At 42.1% G+C, this 15,215-nt stretch overlaps 1 protein-coding gene across 1 annotated transcript; it reads right to left on the bottom strand.

Annotated features, from left to right (window-relative positions):
- Positions 1 to 3,516, bottom strand: LOC118362856 (cytochrome b5-like). The gene is made up of 5 exons (XM_035743535.2): positions 3,144 to 3,516; positions 1,865 to 1,993; positions 1,676 to 1,699; positions 1,537 to 1,571; positions 1 to 1,409 (listed from the first exon to the last, which is right to left on the bottom strand). Exons 1-5 carry the CDS (start codon positions 3,339 to 3,341, stop codon positions 1,319 to 1,321), a joined length of 477 nt encoding a protein of 158 aa, XP_035599428.1. The 5' UTR covers positions 3,342 to 3,516; the 3' UTR covers positions 1 to 1,318.
- Between the last annotated feature and the right edge of the window lie 11,699 nt (positions 3,517 to 15,215).

Below are 15,215 nucleotides of genomic sequence, written 5' to 3'. Positions count from 1 at the left end.
TTCAAATGCAAAAGTGTTTTATGCCTTCAAGAGTTCAACAATTTTCATCCAACCATTAGAATTCACTCACAGGGCAGCAGTTAAGTGCTAAAGGATGTGCATAGGAAGAGAGACATATCATGCACAGTGTTATGCAATTGAATTAATCCAGGTTATACACACCAATTCTCATACTTCATGTTTAAAGCATAGTATCACCAAATAAATGCTTAGTGTAAGACTAGAAAAGGGGAGTTGGTGATAAGTACATTTCACTTTAAATCAATACATCAAAAGAGTATACTGTACATTGCGTGCAGCCTTCATAATACAAAATGTTGATATAGAGAACGAGGCCTACTCGAAATCAGGCAATGCATGCAACGAATAGCTGAACATAAATGAAGTACTTTTAATGAGGCATGTTGTGCAATCAAGTCATTGGTTCAAATCAATGATTTAAGTTTGAAATGACAAGTTGCATGACAACGTACTCTCAAGCAAAAATACATTAGAATCTTTGTTGCTAGCTTTTCCTATGTTATTCAGTCACCAGAAATTAAATACTGGGCAGCAGTCTGAGGAGAATTAAGACTAACAAGGAGTATGCAACTCAACGCTATTCAGATTTCTCCGTAAGAAAACAGCATAATTTCTTATAGATATGACCCCATAACCTGTGTTTCTATGCCCTACTACACAAATATATTTCTACTTCCTAGACCTACAGTCAAACAGATGTGGAGTTAGCCACAAAACATGTCTGAACAAATTGAGTATAATACAGAAAGCTCCAAAAGTATTGTGACAGTGAAGTGACGCCAGGACTATGAACAAAAAGTGCTGTAATTTATAAACGGTTCACCTGATATGGATGCAAATACCCTGACAGTCTGCACTTTAACAGTACAGTCATTGTATCATTTAAAATCTAAAGTGCTGAGTACAGAGCCCCAAAAAATATAGTAACTGTCCCAATACCTTTGGAGCTTACTGTAAGAGTCCCACTAAAGCAGATTGCAACAGTTTGCAGATATTCATATGCAAATGATCTAAACTGATGTATAACTTAAGACACCACACAATAATTACTACAAAAGGCAGAGTGAGTAAACAATATGAATAGATAAGAAACCAATGTAAAGACACCGAGGGTAGAAAGTTTACAGATGAATCTCGCCCAAAGCCAGTTGGATGAGGTGTAGAAAAGAAAGCCGAGGGGCAAGGGGATTGTTTTGTCCTTGTCCGCACCTCTGAAAAGTTGTGTTCAATGGGGGGGGGGGTTGGTCAAACATGTCAAGGCCTCCAGAAAAAGAATGAGAAGAGACAGCGTCAGGGCTCAGGGAGACTTGCGCTCCTGCATGTGGTATCGATACATGATACCCACAACAACTGCAACTATGGCAGGTACCAACCATGTTGTCCACGAGCTGGAGAAAGACAGAGCACTTAAACATTCAGCCAGGGAACAAACACAGCTCAGTGAAGAATGATTAGGAGACAAAATACTTAGTCAATGCAAATGGAATAATCAAATTCTTATTGCTTATGACTGACCTGGAGCCATCTCCTGAAGTTGTAACGAATTCTTCCTGTGGGAGAATTTGTTGTTAAAACAAAGTTCAAGAGTTAAAATTAGCAAAATAGGTGTTAAATTATAAAACATTTTTACAGAACATTTACTTGAATACTTTACCTTTGCGCCGTCCTTCCGGTCATCCTAAAAGACAAGGTGAAATAATAATTTACACACTTACAATCTGAATAAATCATGCCACAGATTTTTGTTCCATCATTAATTGAAAGCTGTTTCAAAGACACTTTTGAACAAACAAATGATTTTGCAATGGAGAGCGCAACAGCTGAGCGAAAGCAATCTCTGTACCATCTTGAGCTCCCCAATGTAGTACTTGATGAGCATCGCTCTGGCATCTTTAGAGTGACCAACATCCTCAAAGCTCACTGTGGCATCTGTACCGGCCTGTGCCATCAAAACATCCTCACCTCCTGGATGCTGGAAACAAGTAAACTTACATTAATCATGATCCGTCACTACCAACAGTTGGAATATAATCACAGACTAGACAATTGTAGCATATGACATCCTACATGACATGCAAGGCTTATATTGTCGTAAATATCAATATGGTAAGTGTTAAATAAAGCTCTGAACTCTTATTCTCTGATATCCTCAAATGACATATTGGGATAGATTGAGTCATCATAATGGTTAAAGCTCCATTTAGTTTGTTGGCAGGCTTACTCTTTGAAGGTAGACAAATCTTAATGTGGCTTTTCTCCACTAATACAGCTGTGATAATGTAACACATGAAAGATGTGATCCTGAAATCCAGAACCTGTTTTGCTGACATTACACTCCTTATACTCTGCCATTGTCAAATTGTAAAGCAACGACATGGAGTGAAATGATAACTAAACAGACTGGTACACCATGATGCTGTGCCATCTGCCTTGTATTTGGACTTTTCCCATTATACCTTTAACATTACATATGAGTCGCGCAACTGACCTCTTGTAACCGCCCTAGCCACTTTTGTAACATTTGCCGAGTGACTAAAGTCCCACTGGTAGTAGTTATAGGTACAGTAAAAGGCCCAGGCAAGGATGAACTAACGAACAATTAGGAGTGGTCGTGACAAAATGTTGCAGTTATATTTAGCAAATTAAGAACTTGTAGCTAGTTCAAACCAAGCAAACTATTTGTGCGTTAACTAGCTAACGTTGCATTATGGAACGCATCTCCAGGCGCAACATTACACCACATCTGTTAATATTATTGGGACTATGCAGGTAGACAAAAACAGCAAAACAGTTACCCAGATTACCTAGCTAGTTAAACAGGCAAAACACACTAGCCAAAATAGCAAATACTATCGCTGGCAAGCTGCCTCCCTCAGCCTGTGTTGACTGGGTGTTGTTTAACTAACGTTAGGCTATGGTAGCTAGTTAGAAATACCCATACCTTCACACAGGCGCATTTTTACTTTGCAAGTAAGTTGGTTATCTCGCTAGACGTTTAGGTTGGCTTTGGATACGAAATTAAATTTGAAACCAGACAACGGACAGAAGAGACCGAGATTTTAACTACCTCGTAGTGTTGTAGCGAGTGTTACGCTAGGTTATAAATGGTATTTTGAGCTTACCTCTGCCAAGAAACTGGTGATGTTATAGACTTTATCGTGGATGATAAGCCATGCGTCCGTGCGCTTATTATGAGTTTTTACTTCTTCCAAGGTGTAGTATGTCACATCGCGGTCTGCTGTCTCTGCTGCTGTGTGAGTCACGTCCACGTTATCAGCACCGTTTGTGTTGGTCATGTTATCTTTAATTTCCTCGCTCATTCTGTCTAGTTTAACACGCTAAGTCCCTTAGCTATACACTTTGATTATCCAACGTTAATGACAACAGAATGACGGTTCGTGTATCCAAATGCCTGTGTTTCGTAGGAAAATACACTGCAAGCCACGGTTTCCCCCTTTTCAACCGGCATATGGAAAGGCAAGGACCAATGATTTCACTCCCGTGTCACCTTCCAATGAACGTGTATTACATTTTAGACAAGTAACCAATGAAAGGCAGAATTGTAACCAATCACAGGTGACCTTTGGATGATCACGAGACCTCGTCAATTAGCACATCAAATTAAATCAAATTGTACTTGTCACCAGTGTCGAGGTAATTGAGGTAATATGTACATGTAGGTAGAGTTATTAAAGTGACTATACATAGATCATAACAGAGAGTAGCAGCAGCTAGAAGGGGGGGGGGGCAATGCAAATAGTCTGGGTAGCCCTTTGATTACATGTTCAGAAGTCTTATGGCTTGGGGGGATAGAAGCTGTTTAGAAGCCTCTTGGACCTGGACTTGGCACTCCGGTACCACTTACCGTGCGGTAACAGAGAGAACAGTCTATGACTAGGGTGGCTGGAGTCTTTGACAATTTTTAGGGCCTTCCTCTGACACCGCCTGATATATAGGTCCTGGATGGCAGGAAGCTTGGCCCCAGTGATGTACTGGGCTGTACGCCTTGCAGTCGGAGGACGAGCAGTTGCCATAGCAGGCAGTGGTGCAACCCGACACGATAGTCTCGATGGCGCATCTGTAAAACCTTTTGAGGGTTTGACCCATGCAATCATTTTCAGTCTCCTGAGGGGGAATAGGTTTTGTCGTGCACTCTTCACAACTGTCTTGGTGTGCTTGGACCATGCCAGGTCGCAGTTGCAAATGAGAACTTGTTCTCAACTAGCCTACCTGGTTAAATAAAGGTGAAATAAAATAAAAATAAATGTTAGTTTGTTGGTGTTCTGGACACCAAGGAATTTGAAGCTCTCAACCTGCTCCACTACAGCCCTGTCGATGAGAATGGGGGAGTGCTCGGCCCTCCTCTTCCTGTCATCCACGATCATCTCTTTTGTCTTGATTACGTTGAGGGAGAGGTTGTTATCCTGGCACCACACTGCCAGGTCTCTGAACTCCTCCCTATAGGCTGTCTCATCATTGTCGCTGATCAAGCCTACCACTGTTGTGTCGTCCGCAAACATAATGATGGTGTTGGAGTCGTGTTTGGCCATGCAGTCATGAGTGAACAGGGAGTACAGGAGGGGACTGAGCACACACCCTGAGGGGCCCTCCTGTTGAGGATCAGCGTGGCAGATGTGTTGTTACTTACCCTTACGACCTGGGTGCGGCCCGTCAGGAAGTCCAGGATCCAGTTGCAGAGGGAGGTGTTTAGTCCCATGGTCCTTCGCTTAGTGATGAGCTTTGAGGGCACTATGGTGTTGAACGCTGAGCTGTAGTCAATTAATTTTATTCTCACGTAGGTGTTCCTTTTGTCCAGGTGGGAAAGGGCAGTGTGGAGTGCTATAGAGATTGCGTCATCTGTGGATCTGTTGGGGCGGTATGCAATTTGGAGTGGGTTTTGGGTTTCTGGGATAATGGTTTTGATGTGAGCCATGACCAGCCTTTCAAAGTACTTCATGGCTACAGATGTGAGTGCTATGGGTCAGTAATCATTTAGGCAGGTTACTCTGGTGTTCTGGGCAAAGGGACTATGGTGGTCTGCTTGAAACATGTTGGTATTACAGACTCAGTTGAGTCAGGTTGAAAATGTCAGTGAAGACACTTGCCAGTTGGTCAGCGCATGCTTAGAGTACACGTCCTGGTAATCCGTCTGACCCTGCGGCCTTGTAAATGTTGACCTGTTTAAATGTCTTACTCACATCGGTTCAGAGAGCGTGATCACACAGTCGTCCGGAACAGCTGGTGCTCTCATGCATGCTTCAGTGTAGCTCGTCTGGTAGGCTTGTGTCACTGGGCAGCTCACGGCTGTGCTTCCGTTTGTAGTCTGGAATATTTTGCAAGCCGTGGTACGGTGTAGTACGATTCAATCTTAGTCCTGTATTGACGCTTTGCCTGTTTGATGGTTCGTCGGAGGGCATAGCAGGATTTCCTGTAAGCGTCCAGGTTAGAGTCTCGCTCCTTGAAAGCGGCAGCTCTACCCTTTAGTTCAGTGCGGATGTTGCCCGTAATCCATGGCTTCTGGTTGAGGTATGTATGTACGGTCACTCTGGGGAAGATGTAATTGATGCACTTATTGATGAAGCCAGTGACTGATGTGGTGTACTCCTCAATGCCATCAGAAGAGTCCCGGAACATATTCCAGTCTGTGCTAGCATAACAATCCTGTAGCTTAGCATCTGCGTCATCTGACCACTTCCGTATTGAGCAAGTCACTTGTACTTCCGGCTTTAGTTTTAGCTTGTAAGCAGGAGTCAGGAGGATAGTTATGGTCAGATTTGCCAAATGGAGGTCGAGGGAGAGCTTTGTATGCGTCTCTGTGTGTGGAGTAAAGGTGGTTTAGAGTTTTTTTCTCTCTTGTTGCACATGTAACATGCTGGTAGAAATGAGGTAAAACGGATTTAAGTTTCCCTGCATTAAAGTCCCCAGCCAACATCGGTTTGTGGTGGTAAATAGACAGCTACAAAAAACTCTCTTGGTAAATAGTGTGGTCCACAGCTTATCATGGAGATGCTCTACCTAAGGCAAGCAAAATCTTGAGACTTCCTCTTAATATTGGATTTTGTAGTATAGTCACAGACTGCCACCATTACATTACATTACATTACATTTAAGTCATTTAGCAGACGCTCTTATCCAGAGCGACTTACAAATTGGTGCATTCACCTTATGACATCCAGTGGAACAGTCACTTTACAATAGTGCATCTAAATCTTAAAGGGGGGTGAGAAGGATTACTTATCCTATCCTAGGTATTCCTTAAAGAGGTGGGGTTTCAGGTGTCTCCGGAAGGTGGTGATTGACTCCGCTGTCCTGGCGTCGTGAGGGAGTTTGTTCCACCATTTCTGCCAGAGCAGCGAACAGTTTTGACTGGGCTGAGCGGGAACTGTACTTCCTCAGTGGTAGGGAGGCGAGCAGGCCAGAGGTGGATGAACGCAGTGCCCTTGTTTGGGTGTAGGGCCTGATCAGAGCCTGGAGGTACTGAGGTGCCGTTCCCCTCACAGCTCCGTAGGCAAGCACCATGGTCTTGGCCACCAGTCATAGTCACAGACCGCCACCCGTTGTCTTACCAGAGGCAGCTGTTCTGTCTTGCCGATGAATGGAAAACCCAGCCAGCTGTATGTTATCCATGTTGTCGTTCAGCCACGACTTGGTGAAATATAAGATATTACAGCTTTTAATGTCCCATTGGTAGGATAGTTTTGATCGGAGCACATCCAGTGATTACACATTGGTTAATAGGACTGATGGTAGAGGCGGATTACCCACTCGGATTACCCACTCTCTCTTCTTCATGCGAATGACTGGGATTTGGGCCTTGTCCTGTGTCTGAAGTAAATCCTTCGCGTCCTGATATCCAGAAGCTCTTTTGGGTCATAAGAGACGGTGGGAGAAACATTATGTACAAAATAAGTTTCAAATAACGTGAAAACACACACACAATAGCACGCAGATGAACTTCCCCGAGACGGTTTCTGACAGTTTGTGCAGAAATTCTGTGCAAACCCACAGTTTCATCAGCTTTCCGCATGAATGGTCTCTGACGATCCCGCAGGTGAAGAAGCCAGATGTGGAGGTACTGGGCTGGCGTGATTACACGTGGTCTGCGGTTGTGAGGCCGTTTGGACGTACTGCCAAATACTCTAAAACGAAGTTGGAGGCGGCTTATTGTAGAGAAATGAACATTAAATTATCTGTCAACAGCTCAGGTGGACATTCCTAATGTCAGCATGCCAATTGCACACTCCCTCAAAACTTGAGACATCTGTGACATTGTCTTGTATGACAAAACTGCACATTTTAGTGGCCTTTTGTTGTCCCCCAGCACAAGGTTCACCTGTGTAATGATTATGCTCTTTAATCAGCTTCTTGATATGCCACACCTGTCAGGTGGATGGATTATCTTGGCAAAGGAGAAATGGTCACTAACAAGAATGTAAACAAATGTGTGTCCAAAATTTGAGAGAAATCAGCTTTTTGTGCTTATGTCAAATGCATGGGATCTTTAATTTCAGCTCATGAAACATTTGTTATTTTTATTGAAACTTTATTTAAGTAGGAAAGTCAGTTAAGAACACATTCTTATTTACAATGACGGCCTATAAACACCAACACTTTACATGCATTTATATTTTTGTTCAGTGTAGTATGTTTCTCTCCATCCAGTGATAAGGAGGCAGTGGGAGGATACATGTACAACATTGATATGCTGGATAAGGGGGGCACTGACAGGAGTGTAGCAGAGAGTTTTTATCAGGTCTGCCTGATAACACACACACAGATGTCATGCATTACTGTCATCTCATCACCAATATAGACAACCCCAAGCAAACATTGCTCTAAGTTTGAACTAATAACAGATGATAATGTAGTAACATGAATAGGAATTCATAAAAAGTCATGTAATTTTCAAGAAAACACGAAATACTTCCACTTACATCATGCTTTTCATCCTATAAATATACTACACGAGCCACGTTACAATTCCCACCTAGTTGGTTACCTATTTGCGCAATGTGTAAAATGTTTGCCTTTCATGCCAGTGACCTGGGTTCGCTTCCCTGCCATTCACTGCATTGGTGTCAGAAGTGGGATGGCGGCCATCAGGACATCGGAACGCACGGGCAGATGTGTGAAGGGGCTTGAAAAAATGTCGAAGCACAGGGACGTGCCTTCTCGTTTGAAAGGAAGCAGTGTCGCAATCCATGTTATAATGTATAAGCCACGTTACAATTCCCACCAAGTGTGTTAACCCTATTGGCGTGGTGTGTAGGGTGTTTGCCTTCCACGCCAGTGACCCAGGTTTGCTTCCCTGCCCCACCGTATGCGACAAAACAAAACAAAAATGGTGATCTTCACATGCTCCACAAGATGGCAGTAAGTTAATACCCTTTGGCATCTGTGTCTAAACTAAAGACCAAACACCTTGAACTTTTGGATTTATTTTGCTTTGTTCACAGAGGTCCCTCTTGGGTCATCATTGCCCTATTCAATATACGTACAGATGTAGGATCTTCATTTTAGCTAGTTTGCTACAGCAGGAAAATAATCCTGCTGCAACAGGAAATGTGAATTATTATGCGGATTACAATTAATTGCATTTTTTGTAGAAGTTGATACATTTTTAATTATAGCAAATCAAGTCTGACATTTTAAAGTGGGAATTACAAACTTTGAATACACCACAAGTTTGCATTTCCTGCTGTGCAGGAAAATTCTCAGCATTAAAAGAGTGATCAAATTAAGATCATACATCTGTAGGGAATGATATGAAGAAATGTGTAAGAATGGCAGTGCCAAACCATACATACAGAATATCCACCAATAACAAAACAGGTGTCACCTGTTATAAAACAGGTGTCATCAACCTCTTATATGAAAGATCTCCCCTGAAAATATGTACTCTAATGTTGAGTCAAATTAAGCCTCCCATAAACTGGAGGACATTCTTTCAATCCTTCAAATGCACTTATTTCAAAATAACACGTTCACCTAATCTCCAGCAGATAAATTGTTTGCATCTTCAACCGGGGAATATCTTTGGGGAGGGGTCTGAGTTATCTCTCGAGCTGTAGCCACATCTCAGGGGGCCCCGTGTTAAACACTTCGATAACAGAAGGAACAGTCAGCCAGCAGCGGAACAGTGTGTCATTAATACTCCTGTCTTGCCCTCACAGACTAATTGCTCTCACTAGGGGGAAACAAGGCATCCCGGTGTCACCAAAGGCCACACTCCCTGTGACATAATCTGTGCAATTAGGCCTGCCCTCAAGGCAGGTAGATACTGGTCTAGAAGCTGACTGGCTGCAAACGGAATCATAATAAGATGTTTCATATTCTTGTAGAGTTCCTGCTCCCCCTGGGATTTGTGTATGGAAGACCGCACTTCATCTGACCTATCTTTCCATCAAGTATATTTGCATAGCTTAAAAATGACCCTGTGGTATGACATAAATTCAGTCCACCCCTAGTCAACCACCACCTTTTAACTAAATTCAACAAACTAGTTAAAGTACTGTGAGAATGATGATATGAACCTTTGACATCTGGCATTTACACTGTGATCTTCACGTTGGTGAGCAGAGTACAGCTGAGACCTGTGATATCTGTGTAATGTGACTTCTGTTGGCAGGCTTTTATTCTTAGTGACCCTATTGTATGAACAACAGCACCTCAGATCAATTGTATGAAGCTAGTGTTTTGCTGCCCATATTCAGAGGGGTCACAGGGTACAGACCACGTTCTCCTTATTTTCAGCCTGTCACAGACAGGTCAGCAAACTCTATTCTACACACACACACAGTCTCAGTCATGGTGCACCTATGTCTAAATAACACATTCACCTCATCTCCAGCAGATATGCTGTTTAATATCATGTTGATCCAAGGACAGTTGTTCCTGTAACTCCCATGAATTGCCATTGAGAATGAAAGTAATGGGTTAAGTAAGCCCGATTTAGAAAGGCATTTGTGTGACAACTCAAGTAGCTACTTCTCTGTTCTTACAAATTAATGAACTATTACTTTCACCTGTACATAACTTTTAGGAGAGCTTTTGTCTCAATTAGCTGTCTCAATTCATTCATTTTCACATCCAATACCTAATGACTTTGAGGGAGGACGGTGGCACATAAACACAAAAATGTAATGTGGTCACTGGCCACCCACTCATATTCATTGTTCTCTTAAACAGTCATTCCATGGCACAATACAAAGACACACTGAATAATGCCTTCCTTCCTCCAGGCACTTCCCTGATGAAGAGCGGGTGGTTGTTGAAATAAAAGCTTTGCCGCCTACAGTCCCAACAAGAGCCCTCATGGAGAGTGCGCCCATGCCCGGCAAACCACAGGTGGCACAGATCAACAGTCACTGATTCATCAATCATAATCAGGTGTAGCACAAACATAAAACATGATGGCCACTCCACAGAATGTGACAAGTAGACAAAGAGAAACGATGGCAAAAGAGTAGGTGAAAATGGACGTAACTCCAGCTACATGGAGTTTACCTGTTAACTGGAAGGCTGGATACCAGATTAGACATTTTCCCGTGCATTAATCTATACATTATTGTCTGAGTTTTACTTCAGTTCTTACAACTGACTGTCACCATAAAGGTGTCGAGAGAGAGCCATATGATCACGTCACACATTGTGGAACATACTGTACATATCAGTTGGCCAATATGCATGAACACTAGATGGCACTACAAGGTCAAACTTATGCTGCCAACTTACTCCTCAGTCGCATCAATTGTTCCATTTTCTGTGAAGAGGAAGAACTGAAAAGGAATAAAACACAAAATGCACATGGTTGATTTGATTCACACATCCAGATTCATTATTCCTATTTATAATATATTCATCAAAGGAACACCACTCAGCATGTCCAGGGGGCACGGGAAGTGAACACAGTGTGTGGTGTCACGCATGATGGGAGAGACATTAAACACCACACCAAACCAAAACAGCAATAACAAACAACAACCAACAAAGACTATCATGATGGATAATTGGGGGAAACATTCGCATGAAAAGGTTTCGATGCCACTAGAAACCCTCTCGGCCATCTAATGACAAATTTGCTATGTGCCCCATTGACAATAGCCTATTCCTTAAAGCAGGTCATTTGATGACAACATTCTATCTGTTAGCTCCTTTATCTTGCCTTTCCATGGATTTACACTAGGCACATAGCAGATTCTTTGGACCAGACAGATGCTGGTGTTTATACACAGAAAATTGGACAGCGATTTCCCAGCTCTGTGCCTCTCTGTGTCTATCTGCCATGTGGAGTGGGCATTTAGATCATTTATTCTGGTCAGACTGACTGGGACTTAAGAGCAACCACAGTTGCATCCACGGGCCTTGCATAATCTTCCATTTGGTTACACAGCTGTCGACACTGTCAATCATTGCACTATATCTCAACCCAACCTGTTGTATGACAACACCCTATTTGCAGTATAGTACTGTAATCATTGTGTGTATTTATTGAGGAATAATATACAGTATCTAGACTGGAGCGCTGATGCCCCATATATTGCCCCTGAGACAGACATACTTTATATTTGAGACAGACATACTTTATATTTGTGACAGGTTTTCAAAGTCATCACTGCAAATAAGAAGAAAACAGTTTTCCCATAGCTATGAGACATGTTCAATAGCCCCATGCTGCATAAAGGGAGTGATGTCAGCCTGATATTAATTGTATGGTAAGCCAATAGATTAGTCTGAATAAACATTTATGTGGTAAAATCAGTAGGAAAGTAGCAGAAGCAGCTCTAATATTAAAATCTAAATAATTGATTTTTGTATACCAGCATTAAACTTTCTTACTGACTCAACTATGTAAGGTGCACTTGGCCACAGACCATTTTGTCGGCTACATTTATTCTCTGAGTTGTGGAAAAGGCAATGGGCAGGCAGTAATGTTATTGGAGATCGCAGTGTAGACTGTAGTACTATATATCTGCGGCCCGGTTGGGAGCAGATGAAGACATCAGTCCCCATGGCTGAGGCAGCTGTCACATCCATCACAGCCACTCGTCAAGGAGAGCCTCGGCTGCCAATGCACAACATCACAATGCCCAGGGTGACTGACAGTCTCCGTACTATGCCAAATCCTCACCGGCCTGGAATTACCTTTTTGGCTATAAATGGAATCAACGGAGTATTCAATATATGAATAATATGTCTAGCTGTACTGAATCAGTACTAAATCTAGATATATTCAATACCCAGGTCCAGATTAAAATACAGTTGGGGACTATGATCAACAGATTGGACCAAAGCCTGTCTATACATGTGTCCGTCAAACAAACACCTGATGCATATGTTGGTATTAGTAACACTGACAATTCAGTCCCTTTAGTATTTCCATATCAGTGCTATCGACTATGACAGGCAGTGGTTAGAGCCAATCAAATTACACACATTTATTAAGGCCTTCTGTTGCTTTCACTATTAATCAATTATATTCAGACTGCAAAAAAATGTAATTTATCAATTAAACATTCTAGTATTATGTGATGCTATCCCTTCTATATCATAGAGATACATACTTAGAACTACTGCTTTTTACAATACTTCCATTCAGAGCAGAATGAATGAGTGATTCATCCCACTTCATTTGAGTGGCCAAAGGACCTTCAGAGGAAAATCAAGCTTTACACTCATGTCAGATGCACACAAGATATAAATAGCAGCCTCCACCCTCGTACGAAAGGTCCACCAACACATTTTTGTACTGTACATGGAGTGAACATTCCATCAAACTGAGTAAAATTATGAAAACACAGCACGCATACTGCCGAGCAATGGAGGCTGGTGGGAGGAGCTATAGGAGGATGGGCTCATTGTAATGGCTGGAATGGAATGGAGTCAAGCATGTGATTTCCATGTGATTGATACCGTCCATTCCAGCCATTACAATGAGCCCATCCTATTATAGCCCCTTCCACCAGCCGGCACTGCTCTCTAGCCGGCACTGCTCTCTAGCCCAATATTTTGCCCAAACCCAAGCCTGAGCCCATATCAGATGTGGTCAATATAAAATAGGTAATTGTACAGTGTCAATTTGCCAGTGTTTGTCTCATATGATGGTTATACTTGGTGAATTGTAAGATAGTAAACTTCCTTTCCAAAGGACTATTATTCTATTCTATTCTCAAATCACTGAAAACTTTTGTAGTCCGGCTATGACTGCAGCTGAAAAGATGTACTGTATAACTTTTGTGGGATAATGAGGATCCCGCTCTACTTTTCACTGGATAAATTAGATCAATTCCTGAACTTACTTATTTAAGAGTTAGCCCAGAGATATTTCCGCCAAATCAGACCTATGACTGAATAACTGCATATCACCCACTACAGTGTATGCTAGAACTACCAATTGTTACAAATGTAAATGCATTGTGACAATGAATTCTTAATTACAGATGTCAAAACAGTTTTTCATAGCTTGTTTTACATTTTTTCAAAACGTTATTTTCAAGTGTTTGGATTCAGTCATATTGAACTAAAATCCTCCAGAAGGGCACAAAATATTGGGATGTCAATATTCCAGTGAGCAGATTCATGGAGAGGTTTCAGAAATGCAATATGCGGTGTTCTTATAATACAAAGTACAATCTTACCAGTCTACCTCAGTGGTGTGTTGCCATGTCCTCAGGGTCTGCTTGTAGGCCAAGTAAAGTGTTCCTTGTTCTAAAGCGTGACAGATCTGCCTTGATGTCAGCATATCAATGACAATGCACTCTGCCATGAGAGCATAGACACAGAGAGAGGAGATAAAATAACAAAAACAAACCTCCAAACACTCATGAGATGAAACCAATTGTATCGAGAGCTGAAACGGAACTATCCTGAAGTGCTTCCTTCCTATCAAGAATTCCTTCATAAGATCTGATTCATTCAGCGTGTAAACAACAGCTAAGTAATTAGAACAGTCATAGTCTCTGGCAATGAGCTGAGTCATAGACAGACCTGTGACTGTTGACCTTTTCATTGGGATTGGAGGGATTAATGTTGTACCCAGTCATTGACCCATTAAATCACTGTTACAACGTGAGACCACGGCTAATGAGAGTTATCTCTGTCAGTTCAGCAAAACCCAGCTCAGCTTTAGCATCAAATCATCTGCTGGATCCACTAAGCTACTATACACAACTTGCCCAAAAATTGCTGGAGGGACTGATAATCAGATTTAGATAATACTAATTTGGCTAATATGACAATGGTTCCAATCCCCTGGTAGGGCTGCTATAGTCCCAGTTATTGGACATCACTTTGATGGGCCTTTGGACCTCAAAATAAGAAAAAGCTTACGCCAAGAGTGTCTGACAGCATCAAACACCAGGGAAGGCGGAGAGCCCTTTAATGTGTATTCCATGTTTGAGATGATAAAAAATGCCCAGTTCAGTCTACACAGTGCCATATGCATAGAATTCCTCCAAAGTTGTCAGAGGATATGTTTTCACAAACCAAAAGATGGCAATCATCTTGGCCTTCCTTCCCTGTGGAATGAATTCCAAGGAATAGGAAGACCAACATTAATTGGCAAGCCCTATGCCACCAAAGAGGTTCATTAATTGTATAATTCCACATTGAGGCGCAGAAATTGGATCCATCTTGATGTACTTCCCCACCTCTTTTTTTATTACTCAATGTCCAGTGAGGGCAGGCCATCTGTATTATCTGATCATATGACATTTACAACATTCAGAGGTCCTCTATAACTCCTGAAGAGGATTTCACTTTAGTTTTACTGAGCCATAAAGAAAATGTATGTCTTCAATTTATATACAACCCGATATGACCACCTTGACGTATAGTCCATTAAAAAGTAGCCGTCTGAAGGGCCTGTAAGGAGAATCACATGATGTTGAGGGTAACCCTGAGTGGTGTGGGAGCCGTCCTGTGAAATAGATCTAAATTTATCACAGTAAGAGTATTATGTTCAGGCCCTGCTGCTTTATCTGCTCTTCCTTTGCCCATTTCAGAAGCAGTGAAATGGCTATAGTTTTAATCTGCCAGCCTCTGCACTGCTTTGATGGTGCCCCCTTCACATCCCATAATAGGCTGAGGCTGCGCTGTGCTGAACAGCACAGCAGGTGCTCAGGGATCCTCATCAGGATGTGTGGGGTTGCTTAAGAATTACTCCTAAAGTAAATCCATGTTACTGGCAGCTGCTA

This window comes from Oncorhynchus keta, chromosome 2 (genome assembly GCF_023373465.1).
Source record: "Oncorhynchus keta strain PuntledgeMale-10-30-2019 chromosome 2, Oket_V2, whole genome shotgun sequence".
In the NCBI taxonomy this organism is placed as follows: Eukaryota; Metazoa; Chordata; class Actinopteri; order Salmoniformes; family Salmonidae; genus Oncorhynchus; species Oncorhynchus keta.
This window is presented reverse-complemented; position numbering and strand designations above follow the sequence as displayed.